Source organism: Ranitomeya variabilis, chromosome 2 (assembly GCF_051348905.1).
Source record: "Ranitomeya variabilis isolate aRanVar5 chromosome 2, aRanVar5.hap1, whole genome shotgun sequence".
Classification (NCBI taxonomy): Eukaryota; Metazoa; Chordata; class Amphibia; order Anura; family Dendrobatidae; genus Ranitomeya; species Ranitomeya variabilis.
Window position 1 is genome coordinate 426,192,893 of NC_135233.1, and position 26,887 is coordinate 426,219,779.

The 26,887-nt window shown below is 45.4% G+C and overlaps 1 protein-coding gene across 1 annotated transcript in view; it reads left to right on the top strand.

The window, feature by feature from the left end:
• Nucleotides 1-26,887, top strand: part of LRP4 (LDL receptor related protein 4) — a 70,044-nt gene that overhangs the window by 23,950 nt on the left and 19,207 nt on the right. The window contains exons 2-7 of the mRNA XM_077286841.1: nucleotides 18,692-18,838; nucleotides 18,994-19,110; nucleotides 19,339-19,452; nucleotides 20,966-21,082; nucleotides 22,023-22,151; nucleotides 22,303-22,422. Of these exons, the coding sequence (XP_077142956.1) occupies nucleotides 18,692-18,838; nucleotides 18,994-19,110; nucleotides 19,339-19,452; nucleotides 20,966-21,082; nucleotides 22,023-22,151; nucleotides 22,303-22,422 (744 nt within the window). The remainder of the gene's footprint in view (nucleotides 1-18,691; nucleotides 18,839-18,993; nucleotides 19,111-19,338; nucleotides 19,453-20,965; nucleotides 21,083-22,022; nucleotides 22,152-22,302; nucleotides 22,423-26,887) is intronic.

A 26,887-nucleotide genomic window follows, 5' to 3' on the forward strand; every position in this document is an offset into this window, starting at 1 on the left:
GCAGAGGGTGGATTTATTTGGTTATTTACTAATTGGGCAGAGCCATGTGAATCGAGTGATGGGGTTAAGGATGGTACGCCGGCACGGTGCCAGGTTCAGGAAGGTCTCTCTACTCCATATTTGTATTACCGTACTTGATTTTTTTCTTACACGGGCCGATCTGAGACAGTAAATGGCCTCTGATCATCTGCTTGTTTGCTGGTCGGCCTGTTCACCCATCACAACCGCGCTTCAGCTGTGCATCGAAAAATCTGTAATGGGTCATTCAATGCCCATACGCGGTCATTGTTCTTGGTGGCACGAGTCCTGTGTACACAGACTGATTCCTTCCAACGACGACGATCTTTTGTGCAGCACAAGATTTGATTTTACCCGACTAATGAGCATTCTGCTTGTGCGACGAGCAATCGGCAGCAAGATTATCCTGAAACAAACTTTTCTAGGAAAGCTGCTTTACGATAATATTGCAGTGTAAATGGACCTTTAAGCAATTTGGCACAACTTTAAAGGGAATGTCCAGTATTGAATACTAGGATCTTTGGTGTTTCCAGAAACAACGCCACCTCTGGTAACAGGCTGCAATGTCAGACAATCTGTATTAGTGATTGGGGCTGATCCTCCTGGGGTGGGGGAGTTATCAGGATGTATCTACCTAATCCTGGCCAACCTTGGCGTAATACTGGTGTCAAACGGTATGTTGCTTGCTAAAGGTACAGAGGGACTCCATAGTTCCAAATTTTTTTTTTTTTTTTTCCAGCTAGTGGCTCTATTGATCTCCCGTATGTTTCACTTTTTACATATCTGGGTGCTGTCAGGAGAACTCTGATCATAGAAGAAAAGTTTGGAAGTCATTTTGGATTTTAAGTTCCAAAGAGATTGCAACTTGTTCTCCCATTTAAAAACACAAACAAACAAACCAACCAACATTTAGTCCATATTATATGTATGTGATGGAATTTCCTGCAGAAATAAGGTTGCGGCCTCATTCAGGGCGTCTCTTGTTCATGGACACATCTGTGTTTTTATAACGAAATGAGTGTCTGCAAAAAAAAATAAATGCAGGGTGTCAGGGCTGTTTTTGTTCCGAGTCACTGATTGAACTTGCCCATTCAAATTAATGGATCCGTGGGAAAAACTGACAGCGCACGGATGTCATCTGACAATTGGATCCAGCACATCAACGGAAAAGTCTTTTTTTAATTTTTTTTTTTATTACATATCAGAAAAAATCTGGGCGTTTTGCAGCCTTTCACTCTCATTTTTTGCATGGATTTGCAATATGAGGTCATGCTTTTGGCCTCAGTCTCTGTGTGGCTACTACTGGCCACGGCTTGCACTAAGTCACGTAGTGGATTTAAAGCCTTTCCCATCCATGGCCGTATGAATGGCATCAGCAGATTCCCCATAAAAAAAACAATGAGAGGCGATGGTGTTCACACGGATATTGGCACGGAGAACAAACCAGGAGCCATGTGGATGAGACTGTGAACTTACTGGTGGTCTTCAGGTTTTGAAGTGATGACCCTCTAGCCAAGACTAATGTTGGCACTGGTGATTATTAGATCTAGAGGTGGGGGACAGGCTCCAGGTTTCATGCACATGGTTCTAGTGTTTTGGAGTCATAATACTGCCCCTATAAAGGTCTACTGAGCCGCACCGTACCTGCATCTGTCTCTGATTTTCACACTTTGGCGCCGTACCACACAGATCTTTCAGAGGCTTTCACATGGAATGCCATAGGCTTTGTAGTACAGAGATGCGGGGTCCCGCGTGCACAGTCCGGACTCAATCTGCTCGGCCATGTTTTTATTCATTTTCTCTCCTGCTCTTCATTCTTATTAGTATTTTTTGGACCCATCTGCATCTGTGCTTTTCCACCATCGTCGCAGATTTATCTCGTGTTTCTTGATGGCAGGGCAGCACGTCTAGCATGTGCCTCAGCGGGCCAGCTGAAGACGGGAATGCTTGCAAATACTTGTTCCTCTGTAGACAATAATCCTGGCCTCCCCTCCCCCGCCATACATAACTTTAAAGGGAGGGAGTGTAGACACATCTGGAAAACTCTTAGATGTATTATTTTAAAGATGTCAGATGAAAAATACGCTCAGGATCCCAGGAGTCCTGCCTGTCAGAGCGTATGCCCTGTGTCGTCTTGGATAGACTTTCCGTACAATGGAATGAATGGTTCCCTTTGCTTTGCATTTGTGGTGTGAAATATAAGATCCCGATCATTATTTCTGCAGACTCGTCCTTGTTTCGTATGGCTAATGACGTGGGCAGTATGGAAACTTTATGCCGATTAGTGGTGGCCTTCCAACATTAGGCTGGATGGCAAAGCTGGCGGTCCGCGGCCCACTCTCCGACACCGTAACGGGTTACAGCTGCTCTGTAAACTGAACTACATGGCTTTTATTTTCCTGGAAATCGACGTTCTTGATCCAGCAATGAATTGTGACTTCCATTATAAACTGCAGGATCTGTCCCACAACGGTCTCCAAAGACCCCCGGACAGGCACCATTGGCCACTTTCGTATTTTCATCACCATCAAAAGTAGCGTAAGATTGAAAGACCCTTTGTAAAGTGAATGGGGCCCTGCTGTATCAGGACGCATCAAAGACGGATCCATCATGACTTGGTCCAAATGGATGCTGTGATGCGGCTAGTGTGAACAGTGGCTGTTATGATTGCCAAGTGAGGAGAGCTCGTACATGGAGGTAAGTAATCAACATCATCCTAGCCATCGGTTTGGGCGGCATCCCAATATGGGCACTGAATACACACGTCATGTTTGCAGATGGGCAATTTCCAAACTGAATTACATATAAGTCTCAAATCCGACCAAGTGTAACGTGGGTTTCCTTCCACACTGCAATGATAGACTGATGCAAACGGAAATGTGAATGTAGCCTCTAGATCTTCTGCATTCCGTAGAAATTACCAATTTGTCACATGCAAATTAGTTGTTAGGTGCTCTGTCACACTCGGATAACTTAAAGGGGTTGTTCACTACTCGGACAACACCTTCTCAATCCCAATGTTTTCCCCCCCTTCATAAAAGAAGCACCTATAATCCCCCTCCGGGGGTGTTCCAGCGGTGTCAACACTTTGGCTGCAGGGATTGCTAGACATAATCAGTGCTGGCTTCACTCTCCCATCAGACATCTGAAATAAGTTGGCTATGTACCTGCGGAAGTGGACAGGACGTCCATGAAACGCGTAGTTTTGTAACCATGAATAATGTATGCAACTCTTCTGAACTCTGTGATTCCCTTGCCTGATTTTTGGAGGAGCGTGGAATTGACCGCATCTTGAATATTCTATCCAGAATGTCCATAGAGGAGAAGAGTGAAGTGTGTTGTGCGGCAATCGCTGTGGATTTCAGGCTGAGGCAACCTGCCGTGATCACCCAGTTGTGGCCCTGCACAGACTGGTCGGCTGGAGAAATCTACCACTAGAGGGAGCTGCTTACTTCATAGCCCGTCTGCAGGAAGCTCTTGAGCCCCCCATAGTGGTGGCGGTAGTCGGCTTGTTTTGATAATTGGGTCTATGCTCGGAATGTGGAGCTATAAATGAGAATAATTGAGCTCTAACAGCTGGTATTATAGAAGGATATACCAGTTTGGTAGTGGAGGATGTCTTACTGTGTTGTGTGGCAACCACTATGGTTTACAGGCTGAGGCAACCTGCCAAGATCACCCGTTTGTGGAACTACAATTACCAGAAAATCGGCTTTGTTGGGACTTCTTAGTAAGCGGTTGTCTTATTCAGTGTTCCAGCTCTCCTTATGGGGAGACTTGGTGTTTGTGAACAGTAATGAGCACTGGGGCTGTGGGCCGATGGGAACGTGTGTGACTTCTGACTGTGCTGGGGTGAATCGATAGTGCGGATTTCTCTGACGTGGGCCACCTGATAATCTTTTTAGTCATAGATGACAGTGCAGAGCTTCATACACTCCTCACTTGTCTCTCCTTGGCGTTGTATGTCAATACCTTAGTTAACCAGAAAGGCAAGATGGATATTTCTGAAACCTACCCACCCCAGCTTTCCTGTGACCCTGTACGGCAGTTCTGCATAGTTCCGCCATCTACATCCCTGTATGACCGAGCACATTTCCATTCAGGGACGTGTAGCGATTGGCAACAATCCATGCTTCATACGTTGCTGGTCGTTATGGAATTTATGTGCGGAGTCTGCAAGAATAATGAATAATGATAAATTCATGTAAAAGGGGTTTTATAAAACTCACAATGTGTCCGCTCTACCACAAACCATCTTCAGTAACCAGTCCAGAACATTAAAAGATTACCACTATTTTTGGTTTTTAATGTCCCTTTACATACTCTGAACTGGCATCTGATGTTTAGAACCAGTTCATTCATTGCTTTTCTAGCCGTACAAGTTGGACGAGCCGGTAACACTTGCTGCCCCACTGACTACTTACAATTGGGTCCTGATCAATGGTTACAGACGTACCTGCTGTTCCTGTGCGGTCACCTCCACATTAGTCTCACTTGTGCGCAGCCGTATGTACAGAACTAAGTCAATGATGGGAGCATTGACTCGGAAATCAACTAATCTTAGATTTCTGCTTGAGATTTACTATAAATGTAGAATCTATCTGCATCTGTCTTGGGTCAGGCAGTGACTGTTTTTCTGCAAACATTGACTGTGTCATTTGTTTACTGCATTACTTTATGTAGCCTACACTTATGAGCTACTTGGGATACAAATTGGCCCATTTGTGAGCCCTTCAGCCACGAGAAGGCTTGTAATTAGGGAAGCGTCAGACAGCCATATAACACGGACGACGATCGCAGCGCAATGCTCGGACTGGCCGTTGGCTCTTCTGACCTGAGCGTGACACCGAACTGTGAAGCTTGGGTCGGGAGAGCTGCCGGATAGTCCGTTGTGATCCTCATCCGAGTTATACGGCCGTCTGACCCCTTAGGGTCCAATCTCACAGAAGGGTATCACACTTGCCCCTCCTGAGATAAGGCCTACAAATTTAAGGGGGCAGGTAGGATCCACCATTACCTAAAATGGCTTCAGGCCAAATTCAGACGTCTATGACACAGTCCGAGTCCGGACCAGTGAACTCAACAGCCTCCTAAAGGCCTATGAGACTGAGCTCAGGTCTGGAGCGTCCAGTCCGGAAATCATGGTCCTCATTTGGACCGTGTTTTGCGGATGTCTGATAGGAGGAGTGCACAGCTGAATCTAGCAGTCCTTAATCCCCAAAGGTATGCAACAAAACTGCATCCTTTCTGCCTCTTATATTTGTAGATCTTGGTCCAGGAGAGGTAAAATTGAAAGAAGCCGTTCCCATCGATAGGGTGCGCCTTGTCTGTGGCTGGTTGGCCAATTTCTGTGCAGTTTCTCTATTTTACAAGTATAGTCTATAATCTCAGTATATGGCCGTACAGCACCTCATGGGGGCTGCCTGTATATGTGTGACCCTATACTCTAACCTCCTTGTGGAGGGACTCGCCTGCAGAGCTCACAATCTGATTTCACTGACCCGGATAGAACGCCCCATCCCGACTAGATACATTTTACGTTCTTTTAGACTCTCGTTTGTTTCATCCCATTCACAATCTGTTACTTTATGGTTTTGTCTCTAGTTTATTTTTATCCTTTTGTTAACCCCGCGTTGGGGGTGACAGTATTATATGGGTGACCGCTTTTGCCTTTGTATGGAGGTGGTTGGGGATTGGTAAACTTTCCATCTGGACAGACCTGTCTCCGAAGTAATTCTTTTATTTCTATTTATTGCACAAACATGCAGCCCCCTCCTTCCATGGCCATGTAATTCCCCCTCTGCTCTCTTTTTGTCCCCCCCGCTGTGTATCGGGGCGAATCTTCCCCTGCAGGGGATTGTGGGAATGTTTCAGTCCTCACTCACCCCTGGAGCCGGATAATAAGCGGCTTCAGAAAGCAGACCCCAGGAGCTTGGCTATGTAGGGCCGGGAACAGTAGGGGATTCCTTGTGTTTCTAAAGGGGCCTTGCACAATTCTTCCTTATTTTCTTCTCTTGGGAGGGTTGGGGGGATCGTTTACATTCATAGATGAAAACAAGAAACACTTTTTGCTTTGTGCGTGTTGTTCGCGGCGATGCCGCCCCTGTTGTGTGTTTGTATTTTTGGGGTTAGGTTGTGTTGTCCATCTAGTGCGCCTCGTTGTACAATGGGCTCTCGGCACCTGCGGCGCTCTTTACAATGAACGACCTTACAACCCCTATATCTCGCTGGGGGCCCCTGCTGGTTTTTTAGAACCCCAGTTCCTTGCAACAATAATGTAGCCCAAGGACTGCCACTGGTTTTGGGCAAATATTTCAAACCTTTTTATTTTTTTTCTCTAATCCATTCTTCCTAGGCCAGAATGAGGCTTTTATGTTGTGTTTTGTGCTGTTTTTTTTTTTCTTTCTTTTTTTGTTCATCCCGATTAATAGGGAACTTTAAATGCACAGTAAAACCTGCAGCGCCACCATCGGCTCCAGATTCCTGCTCACCGTCCTGTGAATAATTTGAGGGATTATTTTGGGTTTTACCAAATGAAATGGTTTTTTTAATCATTTTCACTAAGTTTGGGTGAATGTTTTATACATACAATTACCATCTGTGCCCCAACGTACTCGGCATTTAGCTTATGTTGTGGACGGGCTGCACGGGTTTTGTACGGAAATTCTGGAAAGAAAAGTAGCTGTGGGGAGGTGGAGGGGGGGGGGGGGGGGGTAAATCTCTGCAGAATCCCCTACCCTCAGAAAATGATCTGTGGTTTTAAATCCTGAGCAGGCAATTTTATTTTCAGAGCTTTTGCAAATCATGGGGTGTAATCCACAAACTCTGCCTGATGCGGCATAATTCGGAGATTTCGATATTGAGGCGTCGCATACTTCACCCTTTGCAAATTCTGAAACAAGAATTGATCTATTTGCAGATATTACAATTCACCCCACTCTATTTCCACCTGGAAAATATCCCCAATATGTAGATTCAAGTTAATTTTTTTTAAATCTTATTTTAGCCGCCATTATATTCCACTCCACATGTGGAGAATTCACAGCAAATCTGCTTCGTGCGCAGCCCGCCAAACCCACCGATATTGTCGGAATTGTCCGACAGTCTAACGTGCGGGGGGCTTCCTGAGTCTTTGGGGGCAAAGAAGGATTCAGCATGTTGGATTTCCAATGATGGACCCCTTTATTCTCTGGAAGGCAAGCTGCTGACAGGAGTCTGAGGGTCTTTCTTCCCGAAGACTTCCGCACTTACTGTAGATGAGCCGTTCCTGTATATGGGGGTGTCGGGATCTATCTGCTATGCAATATGTCTGGGGGTCCTTAACGGGACCTTAAGGCTATCTGTATTTCTGCAGTGGACCTCCCTCCGCAGAAATGTAAATGAGATTTCATGACATCGCTCTCACAATTCTGCTGCTGTTACGCTGCGCATTCGGACTGTGTAATGGGAGAGAGATTCCAAGAGAGAAATTGCATTCAAAAGAAATTTGGGGTTATAAGTTTTATTTTGTTTTATCTGAACTTCTAAATGATAAAAAACATACAAACTGAGGTCTAAAAATGTCTGCGACTGTTGTGGAAATCTCTGGGCTACTGAGTGATTCTTCCCTTTTCACATAGTAAACAGGGCTGAGCCCCCCGCTGTGCCTGTATGCAGCCCTCCTGGCACAATGTAAGGGTGTGGACGTCTGAGAATGAGGCCTCTGGGACCAGGTGTGTGGGGTTTGGGGTTCACATCCACATTGCACCCTCAGTCCTGGAAGAGAGGTCACTAGGGGGGAGACTCACGACTGAGCATGGGGTGAAATTGCTCCAACAACTCGTGGCCTATTAAAGCATTTCACAGATACATTGCTTTTAAAGGGGCAGCTCCTGGTGACATATTACTGCTTTGTGTATGTAATATATAAGCGTTTCTCCTAATGTCCGACTTGGGGCGCTGAAAGGTCAGGTCTATAAAGCTGGGTACTGTAGGTTTGGAATTGTCTAGAATTGTGGAACAATGGTTCATCCTGATCTTTTAATTTGTGGTTATTGGAGGCAGCTATTGGGATATTGGCGGAGCAACACTAACAAAAAAAGGCTCCAAACAATGCAGCGCTTCAGCCTAAAGGTCCTTTCATCAGAATCTCATTTATTGCATCTGACAATGAGCCAGAACTTGTGCTGAGCAGTGATACGGAGAGTTGCAACATTATATCCTAGATCCTCCCGAGTTAGGCCTCTTTCACACTAGCGTTGTGCACTGCACGTCGCTATGTGTCGTTTTGCAGAAAAAACGCATCCTGCAAAAGTGCTTGCAGGATACGTTTTTTTCTCCATAGACTTTTATTAGCGACGCATTGCCACACATCGCAACCGTCGTGCGACGGTTGCGTCGGACCGTCGCCACCAAAAAACGTTGCTTGTAACGTTTTTTTGTGCGTCGTCTGCAGCATTTCCGACCGTGCATGCGCGGCCGGAACTCCGCCCCCGCCTCCCCGCACATCACAATGGGGCAGCGGATGCGTTGGAAAACTGCATCCGCTGCCCCCGTTGCGCGGCACTTTCACAGCTAGCGTCGGTACGTTGCATAGCGACGTGCAGTGCGCGACGCTAGTGTGAAAGTAGCCTTACACCAATATGACCAGTAGGAACTGGCTGGTCACTGGATCCAAGGCCAGCAGACAGAGACACACAGACACCCCCTCCTCCTGCCAGAGGGCATTACTTGCCCATAAAGGGCCAGATCTTCCTCCTCTTTACCACTTTCCATTTTTTCAAGAGTGTGACTGATATTTTGCCTGTGATGAAACTTTTATGAAGACCACTCAGGGTACCCATACCGCTTCAATGGTGGTCAGCCGACACGTATTCCTCCAGAAACCCCCATGCAAGCATTCACATGTGTCCAGTAGGGGAAAGAGAAGTAAGCTAATGCAGACCCTTCTTTTCTTTTGCCCCCTCCCATCTAAGCCAATCTGTTCTCTTGCTCCCCCTTGTAATCCAGGCCCCTCTTGTTCTTTTTCCGCCCTTGTATCCGCACCCACCCTCCTAAACATCCATACCCCTCTTGTACTACAGTGCGGTCTGTGACCGGCCTAGGTTTCTCCTCCACTATCTCTTGCATACTTGCCAGCAATCATCTTCTTATATCCTCACCCCCCCCCCCCCAAAAAAAAAAAATAAATAAAATCCCACAGCCGATCCATAAACGATGCGGATTTTAAAAAAGGTGGGTTTTCCTATTGGCTTTGGGGTGATGCGTTAATAAAAAAAAAAAAAAAAAAATGGGGGCATTGAACTGTTGGTAAGTTTAATGTCTCTTGTCAAGGTGATATGTAGTTTTGCTTTAAGTGTAAAGTGGAGATGAGCACCCTGATAAAGAATGATCTGTCTATTACGTTCCCACGATTTCTGAGCATCTATAATTTACCAAATACGATTCGTCCTGATTTGCTTTGTACAAACATTAGTGATTATCTTTAGTACTTGCCTAATTAGAGCGTTACATTATTTAAAAAAATGTGTAAATGTGCTGATCACAAGAGCTTGCAATCTACAGACGCTGCAACTATGTTTATATGTAATTACTGTTTTACAGTGATGAGCGGTTTGTCGGCATTTTGCTTATTTTGTATTGATTTTTTTAGGTTTTTATTTCTTTTCAACATTTAGATTGTCTTTTTTTTTTTCACCATTTATTGAGATTTTACTAATGAAGGGCTCAAATCCTGGATCGCTGACCCTTTCCATAGTTACCAAAATTAGTGCTGGTGATTTGGGGATGTTCTGAGTTCTTCGCTCGGCACCACCCCCACCAGAACTTTCCACCTGGTTCGGTACGGTTTGTATAAATCCCTTCCATCTTGGCTCAGGATGCTGGTGATTTGCCAATGTTCCCCAAAAACTGACACTCTGGCTGATTCGGGACGTATGGCACAGTGCTGCCAATCATCAGATCAAAGGGGGCACCGTGCTTCAATTGAGTGGGGCTGAGTTGCAACAGCGGCACAGCTGTATGTATGAGCAAAGCATTGCGATAGGGGTAAATGGTTTGATCATGACTTGGTGGAATAATTGTATTTATTTTTAATTATATATTTATTAATAAATATAAATAAAGTAAACCTGTCATTGTCCTTAGTGCAGCAATCATTTTTCTTTACACCACTCCGGTAAACAGTGATTGGTTGTTATAGGCCAGTTGCAGTTGTACTAAATATGCCCCAGTGTTAGTTCCAGCTTGTTTTTTTTATTTATTTATTTTTCTTTAAAAGTACCTCATTGTTGCTGTGGTTTGGGTGTGTAAATGTGCTCCAGCCACCCCCAAAGAAATGTTACATATGCCTATATCTGTTGTGCAAAGTTTGCAACATCTTAGTAGAATATGACCTAAAAAGATGTTAGAGTAAAAAAAAATTAAAAAAAAAATAAAAAATAAAAAAAAAAATATATATATATATATATATATATATATATATATATATATATATATATATATATATATATATATATATATATAATGCGTTTTACCCGCTACGGGTCTTGGGGATACTCGCTTGGCAGCAGGATAAACACTTCAGGCACGATATCTCACACATATCAGTCCATATGGTTTATTCAAACTCTGCATAAACCAGATAGGGTACAGTCCATTTCATTACAGCCATGAAACATTAGACAGTTCACGTAGCAGATAGGCTTCTCTGCTGTATATTATAATCCCGTTGTCCGGGGTTACCTCTTAGAAGTTCCACTCCTTACACTGACTTCAGGTCAGTCCCAGGTCCTCAACACAGACCGTCCAGGTCTACGTTCTCCAGGTGCTTCCAGGACGACTCCACTCCCAGGAGTCTCCAACACCAACCGTCCGTGCTATGTCCAGCACGCAGGCTCTCCAGCCTGGAATGGTCTCTGTGTGCTTCCAGGACGTCCCCACTTGGAACCGTCCAACACACAGGCCATTCTGCAGTGTCCTGCCAGGACACATGGAAGGGTGTCCACCCTGACAGACACTCACTCAATCTCTCTTACCATGTGCTACACACACCTCCTTTACATAGGTGTAACCACACCCAGGTACCTGTCACATGGCTAGTCAGGTGAGCGTGACATCACCACAGGTCCTTACACACAAAACCATCTTACGTGTTCAGACACGCCTCTTTGTAGGTGACTGAACCCACCCATCTCTCCAATCACCTGGAAGCCTTCCCAATGTAAACAAACCCCTCAGCAGTAGATCTGCTTGAGCAAAACATACCCAGGCTTCCATCACAGGGCCACCCACCTCTGCGATACATACCATCCATCATTCACATGACCAGTCGCTATGCTAATAAATATATATACGGTATATATAATTTTTTTTTTTTTTTTTTTTTTTGGGCAAAACTCATGAACCACAAACCATATTGGAGATTGTAGCGCAAAAATAGTCAACAAAGAAGATAACACAAAAGAAAAGCGCCTTAAATGCAGATTATGAGATTATGACTGGGACCCTGCGTGTTCACAGAAAAAAAAAATAAAAATATATATATATATATATATATATATATATATACACACACACACACACACACACACACACACACACACACACACACACACACACACACACACACACACACACACACACATACATACATACATACATACATACATACATACATAATGGTTGCCCGACTCTAACGCATCGGGTATTCTAGAATATGCATGTCCACGTAGTATATTGGCCAGCCACGTAGTAAATTGCCCAGCCACGTAGTATATTGCCCAGTGACGTAGTATACAGCACAGAGCCACGTAGTATATTGCCCAGCTATGTAGTATATTGCCTAGCTACGTATGACACAGGTTAAAAAAAATTTAAAATAAACATATACTCACCTTTCCGCAGGCGCATTGTAGCTCTGTCTCCTGTCTGGGGTGCAGGCGGCAGCTTCCGGGCGCAGGGTGTGATTACGTCGCGGTCACGTGACCGTGTCGCGGTCACATGACCGTGACGTCACGGCAGGTCCTTTCCGCGCAGGACTTGTGATGACGTCGCGGTCACATGACTGTGACGTCATCGCAGGTCCTTCTGCCATACCATCTTTGCCACCGCAACCTGCAACGGAAGATGGCTGGCGGCGCGAGCGGCTCAGCAGACTACAGAGGGTGAGTATAGCAGGTTTTTTTTTATTATTATTATTTTTAACATTACATTTTGTACTACTGATGCCGCATAGGCAGCGTCAATAGTACAAAGTTGGGGACACACAGGGTTAATAGCGGCGGTAACGGAGTGCGTTACCCGCGGCATAACGCGGTCCGTTACCGCTAGCATTAACCCTGAGCGCCGACCGGAGGGGTGTATGCGGGCTCCGGGCAGTGAGTGCGGGGAGTAAGGAGCGGCCATTTTCTACCGGACTGTGCGCGTCGCTGATTGGTCGAGGCAGCCATGACAGGCAGCTGCCGAGACCAATCAGCGAACGAATAACCGTTACAGACAGAAGGACAGACGGAAGTACCCTAAGACAATTATATAGTAGATTCGGGCCCCAAAGCAAAAAAAAAAACAACAACAAAAAAAACACAACCATCCATACTATAATGGCCCACTCTAGCCCTCTAAACAATATGATGGACCCCACGCAAACCTTCACACTGTATAATTTATTGCATATAGTATAATGGTCCCCACATAACCCTCCAAACAGTATACTGGACCCACCCACGTAGACCAGCAAATGTTAGAACAGCTCCCACATAGCCCTCCAAGTAGTATAATGGGCCCCACTTGTTCCTCCAAACAGTATAGTAGGACCCACCTAGTCCTCCGTACAGTATAGTTGGACCCACCTGGTCCTCTGTATAGTATAATGGGCCCCACTTGTTCCTCCATACAGTATAGTAGGACCCACCTAGTCCCCTGTACAGTATAGTTGGACCCACCTGGTCCTCCGTACAGTATAGTTGGACCCACCTGGTCCTCCGTACAGTATAGTTGGACCCACCTGGTCCTCCGTACAGTATAGTTGGACCCACCTGGTCCTCCGTACAGTATAGTTGGACCCACCTGGTCCTCCGTACAGTATAGTTGGACCCACCTGGTCCTCCGTACAGTATAGTTGGACCCACCTGGTCCTCCGTACAGTATAGTTGGACCCACCTGGTCCTCTGTACAGTATAGTTGGACCCACCTGGTCCTCCTTACAGTATAGTTGGACCCACCTGGTCCTCCGTACAGTATAGTTGGACCCACCTGGTCCTCTGTACAGTATAGTTGGACCCACCTGGTCCTCCTTACAGTATAGTTGGACCCACCTGGTCCTCCGTACAGTATAGTTGGACCCACCTGGTCCTCTGTACAGTACAGTTGGACCCACCTGGTCCTCCGTACAGTATAGTTGGACCCACCTGGTCCTCTGTACAGTATAGTTGGACCCACCTGGTCCTCCGTACAGTATAGTTGGACCCACCTGGTCCTCCGTACAGTATAGTTGGACCCACCTGGTCCTCCGTACAGTATAGTTGGACCCACCTGGTCCTCCTTACAGTATAGTTGGACCCACCTGGTCCTCCGTACAGTATAGTTGGACCCACCTGGTCCTCCGTACAGTATAGTTGGACCCACCTGGTCCTCTGTACAGTATAGTTGGACCCACCTGGTCCTCCTTACAGTATAGTTGGACCCACCTGGTCCTCCGTACAGTGTAGTTGGACCCACCTGGTCCTCTGTACAGTATAGTTGGACCCACCTGGTCCTCCTTACAGTATAGTTGGACCCACCTGGTCCTCTGTACAGTATAGTTGGACCCACCTGGTCCTCCGTACAGTACAGTTGGACCCACCTGGTCCTCCGTACAGTATAGTTGGACCCACATTAAAAATAAGCAGATACCTCTCCCCGGGTCTCCCGCTGCTCAGGTCTCTGAAGCGCGTCTTCCGACCCTCTGCAATGCTCAGCACATTTTGTCCAAAATGCATAAACTCTCCATGCAGGTCAAGGGCCTTTACAGTCTTGTGAGTCACTACACAAAGATCAAAAGCAAAATCAGCAAAAGGATGTTAAAAAATAAACCACTTTTTATCGTGGGTTTCGTGTGACTCGGGGACTTTGCACTTTTTTGACCCATCAGTGAGGTGCAAAAACGACCGGATTCTTTTTATGGAGGTTCTGCTGTTATTGGACGATAACCTCTAATTTAGATGAAGGCGGAAAGGTTGGAGTCTCGAACCATAAACTGCCGGCGGCGTTGTCGCCTTTCTATCTCCGCTTTCATTCGCCGCTCTCTGTTGTCTGTATTGTTTGGCAGTGGAAATAATTAACCCCGTATAACGCAGAACGCCTGTTTCTCCATCCCTCCCTGTCACTGTGATCAGGCCGGATGGAGGTTGAATATAAACGGGTCATTGTCTCTGGAGAACAATATGTGAGTGTGCGACGTGTGGGGGGAGGGGAGTTTGCGTGATACGGGGTGAAAGAACGGAACGGATGGACAAGTGAAGTGGGTCACTCTCCGATGTGGACGGTTTAATATAAATGGACACAACCAATGGGCAGACGGGGCGCTGTTTATGGAGGAAAGCAGTCGTGCTTTTACATTTTGATCTGTTCCTGACAGTTGGTTTGTTTTAGGCTTAAACAATTTGGTGTCGTTTTCATGGTTTCCTGTTCTCTAAGGTGGTTTTGTTTTGTTTTTCTTTTGTCCTTTTACATTGTTTTCTTACAACTTTTCTGTAAGAACTGATGTTTGGCAGCAACTTTTATCCTCCGAACAGCTTAAGTTCCTCATTACTCAAATCGTCCCTAATCTCTCCTGTATCTAATTAATTATTTATTCTCTGCGTCATTGGCGAGGAAAAGTAGGAATTAATAATTTATTTTTATTTTTTTACCCAGAACATAGATCAGACAAACCGCTTGTGTTAGTGACTATCTCGTAACTCCTGTCTTAAACTTATCTGAAGAGCATCTACAGCCCCCAAAATGACATTTAAGTCTTTGTTTCATGCTGCTGTATCCTCTCTGGTCATGCAAGGAATTCTTGTTTAGTTGGATTTTCTTCCATTTTGTGTATTTTTTTTTTATCTTTTAAGTCTACAACTGTGCAGGCAACAGACAAAATACTTTATAGTTTTGGTATGGCCCTGCAAGTAGTGCAGCAGAATTTTGGGGCAAACTCTGAGGATTCCTCTACAATTGTATGCGGGCAGCCTAGTTCTTCTGATAATGTAAAGGATCTCACTCTGTTTTTTTTCTTATAGTATCATCCTCAAAAATAGATTTTGTTGACTATATATACATGCAAATTCTATAGTCCAGATGGGTTTGTTGTCAGAAAAGTCTCTATCTTTCCGATGAAAATATGATGTGTTTGCGCCCTTATCTGTTACTTATGTGATCATGAATGTGGGGATGGCTCATCAACCATTGTTGTCCATGAGATCTGCACAGCGCAAAGTATTTTCCTTTTAAACCCTACTGTTAATCCTTTACTTGACTCCCGAGATCTGTCTGGTACCTTCACACTGAACGATATCGCTAGCGATCCGTGACGTTGCAGCGTCCTGGCTAGCGATATTGTTGAGTTTGACAGGCAGCAGCGATCAGGATCCTGCTGTGCCATCGTTGGTCGGAGCTAGAAGGCCAGCACCTTATTTCGTCGCTGGATCTTCAGCAGACATCGTTGAATCGGCGTGTGTGACGCGGATTCAGCGATGTCTTCACTGGTAACCAGGGTAAACATCGGGTTACTAAGCGCAGGGCCGCGCTTAGTAACCCGATGTTTACCCTGGTTACCAGCGTAAACGTAAAAAAAAACCAAACACTACATACTTACATTCCGGTGTCTGTCCCCCGGCGCTGTGCTTCTCTGCAATGTGTCAGCGCCGGCCGGCCGGAAAGCAGAGCACAACGGTGACGTCACCGCTGTGCTTTCCGGCTGGCGCTTACACAGTGCAGAGAAGCACAGCGCCGGGGGACAGACACCGGAATGTAAGTATGTAGTGTTTGTTTTTTTACGTTTACGCTGGTAACCAGGGTAAACATCGGGTTACTAAGCGCGGCCCTGCGCTTAGTAACCCGATGTTTACCCTGGTTACCTGGGGACTTCGCATAGTTGGTCGCTGGAGAGCTGTCTGTGTGACAGCTCTCCAGCGACCACACAGCGACGCTGCAGCGATTGGGATCATTGTCTAGATCGCTGCAGCGTCGCTAAATGTGACGGTACCTTAAGACCAGCACGGTGATAAAGTAATCACTTTTCCATTTATTTAACTGCCTTCCGCTCAATCTCGATCCATGGTGACATGATGGATGAACGCTCTGTAAGAAGATCGATCTTGTGCAAGCCTGCATAGGTCCACCAGGGTCCGTCGTAGTCAGTGGGTATAGAAATTGATGAGGGTGTCCAACTATTTTGTGTTAGGACGGCAAATGTACTTATTGTTGACCAGTAAAAGCCAAAGCTTCTGCAGTCCTTTGGCTTACACAAATGTTGTCCATTTTGGTCAAAAATATTATTGATTGATATTTTTTTTCCAATTTTGATTGGATCCATCAACAATTGGGGATTCGATATCGAAGTCCTAGGTGGGGATTTCTTCTTCTAGTCCCCAGACTGGCCGTTTGAGGGATGAGTTTAGATGATCTGGTGACACGCAGAGCACATGGTGGATTATTAGATGTTTCCCCAGCGAAAATCTGATGTCACTGACTGGATGTAGTCATACAATAAGAGTATCATACTAATTAATAGAGGAAGAATCCAGGACGAGATCTTGTTTTAGAAAATCAGAATTGATTAAATTTTTTTCACGGACCTGCTCGTTATTGTTAGACTCTTTCCAAAAATTGTCATAGCATAAATAGTCCAGATAACTATTACCCCAATTAATGGCAAAAGATAGGGAGACCCAGTTGTCCGTAGTTTAGTGTGCTACAATCAACTTGATTGGGATCAGTCAACACTAGTGATGGACGAAGGTGCTCGCTATTTGATTTTGCATCAGGTGCTCGGGTCCGCACAGAGTATCGCGGGTGCTCGCATTTTTCATGGCTGTTACAGCAAATAAAAAAACATGGTGGGATTACCTGCCATACACAGGAAATGCCCGCATGTTTTTCGGCTGACAGCTGCAAAACATGCGGGGCAGGGACTCGAGCATGTTGACCGAACACCCACGATACTCTGTGCGTACCCAAGCACTCGATGCAAACTCGAGTAGTGAGCACTTCCGCTCATCACTAGTCATCACGTTATGTGTGTATATATCTCTATCTGTCTATCATGGCCGAAGTGTTGGCACCATTGACTTTGTTCCAGAAATTGAAGTGTTTTTCACAGAAAATTTAATGCAGTTACACATGTTTGTTATAGACGTGTTTATTTCCTTTGGTGTGTAATGGAAAAACACAAAATAAAAAAACAGGAAGAAAAAAAAAAAAAAGGCAAATTGGACATAAGGTAATTTCACACAAAACGCCAAAAATGGGCCCGACAAAATTGTTGGCAGGTTTGTGGGTAAACAACTTTGTTTCCAACATGTGATACTCGTTCAGACTCACCTGTGGCAAGCAACAGGTGTGGGCAATATTAAAGTCACACCTGAAACCAGACAAAAAGGGGTGACGTTGACTCAATATTTGCATTGCACACTAAGCATAGTGAACAGAAATAAAAGAGATCTGTCTGAGGATTTGAGAACCAAAATTGTTAAAAAATATCAAATTGCCTCTTCTGAGAAAAAGACCCCAGTCCAGAGCCTCTCACCTAGCCAAATCAGTTCTCATGCTTCGCACTGACGAGGGCCAACAGCCCGACACAACGTGTCTGCGAATTGAGATACTGATTTGGCTTTTATCCTAAGTCATATTGCACGACTCGTTAAAGGGTTGATTGTGACTTGTAGGATCGCTACTTCCAACAGGTGGCGCTATAGAGTTAAGTCCTCTTTTTCTCAGAAGAGGCAATTTGCATATATAAAAAATATCAATAATCTCAAGGTTATAAGTCTATCTCCAGAGACCTGCAGATGGACTTTGTTCTGGAAAAATATATATATATTTTTAAATAAGAGGAGGTCATGTCTATCTTCGGCCTTGAAATGGCCGCAATCCATGACGGCTTTAGTGAGCATACACAGGCAGATTTTTTTTCCCCATAACAAGTACTGATTGGCACTTGTTTAATTCTTAGTACAAGGCCCAATGCAAATTATATGGGAACGAACCCTTTACGTGTTTTGTCCAGTTTACAAACATGTGGTGTGCTCTCCAGAACAATACTAGGTCTCATAGACAATCTGGCCAGTTAACAAAAAAAATTTGTATTGCTCCTATATTTTTGAATTGTCATGTTCTCACTAAATGAGTGTGTGCCAAAGGGGATTTATCTGAACCCACTGATTTTGGTGGGATGCGCTGACCTATTTAGTGGCCTCTTGGCTGTCCCCCCCGATGATGGGCACACATTGGATTTCTACTTGCATTCATGTTATTGGAATTAGTATTGGAGGAATGGTTGTTGGCTGACCACCCGTCCCATGATTTGGCTAGTGTTTTTCTATAGACTACTTAGAATCCCATTAACACAGAACATTGAAGGGTACGGTACGACTTGGATATCCAAGTTATGATTTGCTACTCTTATTACCAGCTGAACATTTGAGAGTTTTCCTTTTTTTTTTTTTTTTCTCTTCAGGGTTTTCCAGTACCTCAGAGTGTGCGTGTGGACGAAACCACTTCACGTGTGCGGTCAGTGCGTTTGGAGAATGCACGTGTATCCCCGCACAATGGCAATGTGATGGCGATAATGACTGTGGCGACCACAGCGACGAAGATGGCTGCAGTAAGTAGTATGACTTTGGAGTAAAAAGAGTCTGGCTCGGTCACAGCTTTACTCCTATGATTGAGGCTCCTGAATGACAAGTGGCCATTATGGACTTTCCTGTACGGCGATCTGTTGGACATAGATGATCTATTCTGCATTTTTCACGCTTCCAGTGCTTCCCACCTGCTCTCCTCTGGACTTCCACTGCGATAATGGAAAGTGTATCCGACGCTCTTGGGTGTGTGATGGGGACAACGACTGCGAGGATGACTCCGACGAGCAGGACTGTCGTAAGTATTCTTTGTGAAGGCTCCATTCTTTATCTGGTGCTAATATTTTTTATTAGTTCAACCAGGTCTTTAAGGAAATACATTCAACATTGTGTATTCTTTTCTTTGGTTGCCTTTAGTTCTATGTTGGATAGGCTTATTGGCCATGTCTTGTTGGATGATCCTTGTTGACCATGATGTGATCTAGGATATAACTGTGCATATTTATAGTGGTGTCTGTCTTTGCAGCTCCCCGTGAATGTGAAGAAGATGAATTCTCCTGCCAAAATGGCTACTGTATCCGAAGCCTGTGGCACTGCGATGGGGACAATGACTGTGGAGACAACAGCGATGAGCAGTGTGGTAAGTCTGTGCCGGAAGATCTATATGGTCTGTCTCCATATTATGTGAATTCAACCTTCGGCACAGGTGATGCAAGAATGACAGATTGGTGGTCGCTCACATAACGGTGGCGGAAAATACTTTTAATTCAATATTTGGTCCATATTTATAGAATATCATTGAGTTTCTTAGTGTAGGAGTCATCAGATCTGATATACACGTAAGAGGTCCTGGGATCAACCAACATATTTCTAAAGTGAATGGTCACGAAAGTAGCTAGAGAATGGTAAAATCTCCCGAACGTCTGATTACCTGAAAGCTTTTCTTCCCAACTTTGAGATTCCGAAACATGGGTTCCTAATGAGAAGAATAAGCCACATTTGTCACAGCAGATTAAAAATTGGGCATATGGAAAGTCAATATGCCTTATCCCTCTTTCCCCCAACATCTGCCTTAAAGGGAGAGTGGAATATTTGTTTGGCCGGCGTTCCTCTGTTTGCGGGCACCTTACACTTTTCTCCGACAGCGCATTTAATAATAATAATCATTATTTTTATATAGCGCTAACATATTCCGCAGCGCCTTACAGGTTGCACACATTATCATCGCTGTCCCCGTTGGGGCTCACAATCTAAATTCCCTATCAGTATGTCTTTGGAATGTGGGAGGAAACCGGAGTACCCGGAGGAAACCCACGCAAACACAGAGAGAACAAACTCTTTGCAGATGTTGTCCTTGGTGGGGTTTGAACCCAGGACTCCAGCGCTGCAAGGCTGCTGTGCTAACCACTGCGCCACCGTGCTGCCCATAAGTGCAGTCGAGAGCAAATAGGTTGTCAACTTTATCACCAGCATGATACAGGCTTAGTTAATGAAATGTTCGGGAAGTAATGGAGTGTTATCCAAATATTTGCTTACCATTCAAACAAAATTTTAAGGTCATTCAGAGTCTGTTTTCCGGCTTTTGTAACTCAATGCAGGTAATGAGAAGACCTTCACATGTGTAATATTACAACCACATTTTTCCATTGACCTGGCATCTGGTTGTTGCTTTCAGTCTCCTTTGGTTAAAGAGTAACAGTCGTCTTAATTTTTATTTCATTAATCAATAGTACATGTGAAAATAAGCAACTTTGTAATAAATTTTAGCAGAAAAATGTACTTCTTTCTCTGCCAAAATTGATCAGTCATTATCCAAATTCTGAATTTTGAAGTAAAATCTAGATTCTGTGACTCCCATTACTGAGACAGGAGATGGCGTATGTAGCTCTGCCTCTACCTCCTCCGTCTACATAGAAGCTCATCAGTACGACCTGCCATCTCTTGTCTCGGTAATGGGAAAGTCTTCACTGAATTGAGAATTTTGATAATGAACAATTTTGGAAGAGAAAGAAGATCTCTCTGATAAGACATAATATAAAGTTGCTTATTTTCATGTGTACTATTGATTTTTCTTATTATTATTATTTTTTTTTTTTTTTAAGACGACGGTAACGCATTAATTTTTTGTTCACCCTGTCTTCTCTTCTTTATAGATATGAGGAAATGCTCAGAGAAGGAGTTCGGTTGCTCTGATGGAAGTTGTATTGCTGAACATTGGTTTTGTGATGGAGACACTGACTGTAAGGATGGATCCGATGAGGAATCTTGCCGTAAGTATTTGTGGACATCTGGCAAATTATTACTGGGGAGAGCTGTAATGGTGTCAGGTGGTGATGAAGACTTGTACTAGGCCCAACAAGAGAATACATGCGCTTTCTACAAAATTGGAATTTAGGTTGAGTCTTCAAGAAATCTCGCCATGAGGGAGTCCAAAATAAAAGTGCAACATATTTTTCATGTTGCATTGCAAATTGTCTCTTCAGAGAGGAAGAGAGCTAGAACTCTAGTGCCACCTATTGGAAGGTAGCAATCCTACAAGTCAATGTCGACCCTTTAACGAGCCTTATCGCATGACTTAGGATAATAGCCAAACCAGAATCTCAACTTGCAGGCACTGTGTTTCGGGGTACTGCCCCTCATCGGTGCAAATCGGAGATCTGGTTTGGCTGTGTTAGAGGCATCCGACCGATATCCAAGAAGTATCGTTTCTCCTTGTGGCTTTAAGTCTGCTCATTTCGGCATGCTTAGCATGTCAATCTCCGCAAGGAGAAACAATACTTCTTGGATATCGGTCGGACGCCTCTCACACAGCCAAACCAGATCTCCACTTTGCACTGACAAGGGGCAGTACCCTGAAACAGTGTCTGCAAATTGAGATTCTGGTTTGGCTATTATCCTAAGTCATGTGACAAGGCTCGTTAAAGGGTCGACATTCACTTGTAGGATTGCTACCTTCCAATAGGTGGCACTAGAGTTCTAGTTCTCTTCCTCTCTGAAGAGACAATTTGCAGTATTAGCATATTACCCAGAGGAGCATTGCGGCTTTAAGTCTCCTCATCTTGGCATGCTTAGCATGTCAGTCTCCACAAGGAGAAACGATACGCATTGGATGTTGCCACGTTGCCTCCCTGAGATGCAGTGGACATCTGTGGTACCACCATGGGGGAATGGTTTGGTGCTGCCATTGATTTCTTGTGTCTCCCCCAAAAGCCTCTGATGTTCCAGCACCAAGCTGCGGCTCGGAAGAATTTCAGTGTGCCTATGGACGCTGCATCTTGGACATCTACCACTGCGATGGTGACGATGACTGCGGAGACTGGTCGGATGAATCAGACTGCTGTGAGTACAACCGCCTCTCCTGTCATGTCCTCCCAGTTGTCTCTGCTTTCTTCTCATGCCATGTGTTTCGTCTTGTGCCTGTTCTTTTGCCCTGACCCTCCCTTACCTACGCTGCTCTTTTCTCACAAACCCTTTTATAATAACTTTGCAGCATCCCACCAACCGTGCCGCTCCGGAGAGTTTATGTGCAACAGTGGACTATGTATCAACTCCGGCTGGCGCTGCGATGGAGATGCCGACTGTGACGATCAGTCAGATGAGAGGAACTGCAGTGAGTAAAAGGAATCCGTCCTGGGTATTGTTGGATTATATGTACATTTCGAAGGGGTTCTCCACTGTTTGCAAACTTTTATCATTCGAGTCTCCTTAAATTAAGTGTACGGTCATAGGTTGACTATCTGTTCGGCCATCAGCTGAAATCCGTGACGGAAATTGTAAGCCTGTGTTTAATGGAAAATTGAGAATTGCATGGTGCCCATTAAAATCCATGTCATGTCTAAGGCCACGTTCACACTTTGCGGCCTGCTCTGTGGGTTAATCCCGCAGCGGAATTGATAAATCTGCAGGGCAAAACCGCTGCGGTTATCCCTGCAGATTTATCGCGGTTTGTTCCGCGGTTTCTGCTGCGGGTTTCCGCCTATACTATTGATGCTGCATATGCAGCAATATGCAGCATCAATAGTAATGTAAAAAATAATAAAAATTAGTTATACTCACCCTCCGATGTCCGGATCTCCTCGGTGCTGCAGGCGGCTGTGCCGACAAGGACCTTCGTGACGTCACGGTCATGTGACCGCGGCGTCATCACGGTCATGTGACCGCGACGTCACCGCAGGTCCTGCTAGCACAGCAACTGAGACCGGACGCCGCGGGCAGCGCTGAGAGGTGAGTATAGCATCATTTTTTATTTTAATTCTTTTTTTTACACCAAAATATGGTTCCCAGGGCCTGGAGGAGAGTCTCCTCTCCTCCACCCCGGGTACCATCTGCACATTATCCGCTTAACTGCCCGCAACGTGGGCACAGCCCCATGCGGAAAGTGAGTGGATCAATGCATTTCTATGGGTGCAGAATCGCTGCGATTCTGCACCAAGAAGTGACATGCTCCTTCTTTTTTTCCGCAGAAAAGCCGCGCTGCTTTTTCCGCGGAAATCCGCAGCGTGGGCACAGCGGGTTTTGTTTTCCATAGGGTAACATTGTACTGTACCCTGCATGGAAAACTGCTGCGGATCCGCAGTGTCAAATCCGCTGCGGATTCGCAGCAAAACCCGCAAAGTGTGAACGTAGCCTAAGGGCGCACTGGGTGTGCCTGATGTGGATACATGCTTCCTAGCAGATCTTCACTAAGCTCATTGGTTAAAATGACAGATGAGGGATGGGGTTTTATAAATCCTACAACTGCATTAAGTTTGCCATAGACGTCCAATGTTCGCACCCCCCTTTATTGAAGAACGATGAGATTTTGCAGTATTCTAACATACTGCTCTCCATTAACTCTATATCTCAAGATGATCTGCAGTTGCTGTCAGTAAATGGGAATATTGATTCCAATTTATTGTCCTGCTGATATTCGTGAACGGCTCGTTAGTCACCAATATAATCTTTATAAATAAAAACTAATATTAACCCCTTAACGACCGCCGATACGCCTTTTAACGGCGGCCGCTAAGGGTACTTAATCCACAGCGCCGTTAATTAACGGCGCTGTGGAAAAAGTGAATAGCGCCCCCCAGAGTCGGATTTTCTCTGGGGTCTCGGTTGCCGAGGGTAGCCGAGACCCCAGAGAACATGATTCGGGGGGTTTTTACCGACCCCCGAGTTGCGATCGCCGGTAATTAACCGTTTACCGGCGGTCGCAACAAAAAAAAAAAACGCGATTTGCCGTTTAATTTCTCTGTCCTCCGATGTGATCGCACATCGGAGGACAGAGAAATGTGGTCCCCGATGGCCCCCAATAGCCCCCCAATACTTACCTACCTCCCCCGGTGCTCCTCGTGTCTCCCCATGGGCGCCGCCATCTTTTTTCCGGGAAAAAATGGCGGGCGCACGCGCAGTGCGCCCGCCGCCCGGCACCCGGATGTTCTTTGGGGTCTCGGCTGCCGGGGGTAGCCGAGACCCCAAAGAACATGATCGGGGTCGGTTTTCACCGACCCCTGCTTTGCGATCGCCGGTAATTAACAGTTTACCGGCGACCGCAAAAAAAAAAAAAAAAAAAAGCGATCAGTTATTTCTCTGTCCTCTGATGTGATCGCACATCAGAGGACAGAGAAATAGGGGGATTCGGGGACCCTATCATACTCACCCGGGGTCCCTGGGTCCTCTTCTGTCTTCTCCTGCCAGCCGGCTTTTTCATCATGGCGGGCGCATGCGCAGTGCGCCCGCCATCTGCTGCCATCTGCCGGCCGGCAGGAGAAGACAAGTTGGGGCTAAAATTAGGGTTAGGGTTAGGGTTAGAGTTAGGGTTAGAGTTAGGGTTAGGGTTAGGGTTAGAGTTAGAGTTAGGGTTAGGGTTAGGGTTAGGGTTAGAGTTAGGGTTAGGGTTAGAGTTAGGGTTAGGGTTAGAGTTAGGGTTAGGGTTAGGGTTGGGGCTAAATTTAGGGTTAGGGTTAGGGCTAGGGTTAGAGTTAGGCTACTTTCACACTAGCGTTTTTTGGCTTCCGTCGCAATGCGTCGTTGGAGAAAAAACGCATCCTGCAAAAGTGCTTGCAGGATGCGTTTTTTCTCCATTGGCTTGCATTAGCGACGCATTGCGACGGATTGCCACATGTCGCATCCGTCGTGCGTTGAAAAAACAGCATCCGCTGCACCCGTTGTGCGGCGCTTACAACGCTAGCGTCGGTACGTCGGCCCGACACACTGCGATGGGCCGAGTACGACGCTAGTGTGAAAGTAGCCTTAGGCTTCTTTCACACTTGCGTCGGTACGGGGCGGTCGCAATGCGTCGGCCCGATGTACCGACGCACGTTGTGAAAATTGTGCACAACGTGGGCAGCGGATGCAGTTTTTCAACGCATCCGCTGCCCAGTCTATGTCCTGGGGAGGAGGGGGCAGAGTTACGGCCACGCATCCGCAGAAATGGCGGACGCGACGTACAAAAAAAAGGTTACATTGAACTTTTTTTGTGACGACGGGGGCTAAAGTTATGGTTAGGGTTGGGGCTAAAGTTAGGGTTGGGGCTAAAGTTAGGGTTAGAGTTGGGATTAGGGTTAGCGTTTGGATTAGGGTTGGGATTAGTGTTACGTTTGGGATTAGGGTTGGGATTAGGGTTAGGGTTGGGATTAGGGTTAGGGGTGTGTTGGATTTAGGGTTTTGATTAGGGTTATGGTTAGGGTTGAGATTAGGGCTGTTTTGGGGTTAGGGTTGTGATTATCGTTAGGGTTGTGATTAGGATTATGGATCGGGTTGAGATTAGGGTTAGGGCTGTGTTGGGGTTAGGGTTGGAGTTAGAATTGGGGGGTTTCCACTGTTTAGGTACATCAGGGGGTCTCCAAACACGACAGCCAATTTTGCGCTAAAAAAGTCAAATGGTACTCCCTCCCTTCTGAGCTCTGCCGTGCGCCCAAACAGTGGTTTACCCCCACATATGGGGCATCAGCGTACTCGGGATAAATTGGACAACAACTTTTGGGGTCCAATTTCTCCTGTTACCCTTGTGAAAATAAAAACTTGGGGGCTAAAAATCTTTTTTGTTGGAAAAAAATATATTTTTTTATTTTCACTACTCTGCATTATAAATTTCTGTGAAGCACTTGAGCTTTCAAAGTTCTCACCACATATCTAGATAAGTTCCTTAGGGGGTCTAGTTTCCAAAATTTGGTCACTTGTGGGGGTTTCTACTGTTTAGGTACATTAGGGTCTGCAAACGCAACATAACGCCCGCAGACAATTCTATCAAAGTCTGCATTCCAAAATGGCGCTCCTTCCCTTCCGAGCTCTGCCGTGCGCCCAAACAGTGGTTTACCCCCACATATGGGGTACCAGCATACTCAGGACAAATTGGACAACAACTTTTGGGGTCCAATTTCTCTTGTTACCCTTGTGAAAATAAAAATTTGGGGGCTAAAAAAATCTTTTTTGTGGGAAAAAAATATTTTTTATTTTCACTACTCTGCATTATAAACTTATGTGAAGCACTTGGGCATTCAAAGTTCTCACCACATATCTAGATAAGTTCCTTGGGGGGTCTATTTTCCAAAATGGGGTCACTTGTTGGGGGTTTCTACTGTTTAGGTACATTAGGGGTCTGCAAACGCAACATAACGCCCGCAGACAATTCTATCAAAGTCTGCATTCCAAAATGGCGCTCCTTCCCTTCCGAGCTCTGCCGTGCGCCCAAACAGTGGTTTACCCCCACATATGGGGTACCAGCATACTCAGGACAAATTGGACAACAACTTTTGGGGTCCAATTTCTCTTGTTACCCTTGTGAAAATAAAAATTTGGGGGCTAAAAAATCTTTATTGTTAAAAAATATATATTTTTTATTTTCACGACTCTGCATTATAAACTTCTGTGATGCACTTGGGCATTCAAAGTTCTCACTACACATCTAGATAAGTTCCATGGGGGGTCTAGTTTCCAAAATGGGGTCACTTTTGGGGGGTTTCTGCTGTTTAGGCACATCAGGGGCTCTCCAAACGCGACATGGCGTCTGATCTCAATTCCAGTCAATTTTGCATTGAAAAGTCAAATGGCGCTCCTTTGCTTCCGAGCTCAGCCATGCGCCCAAACAGTGG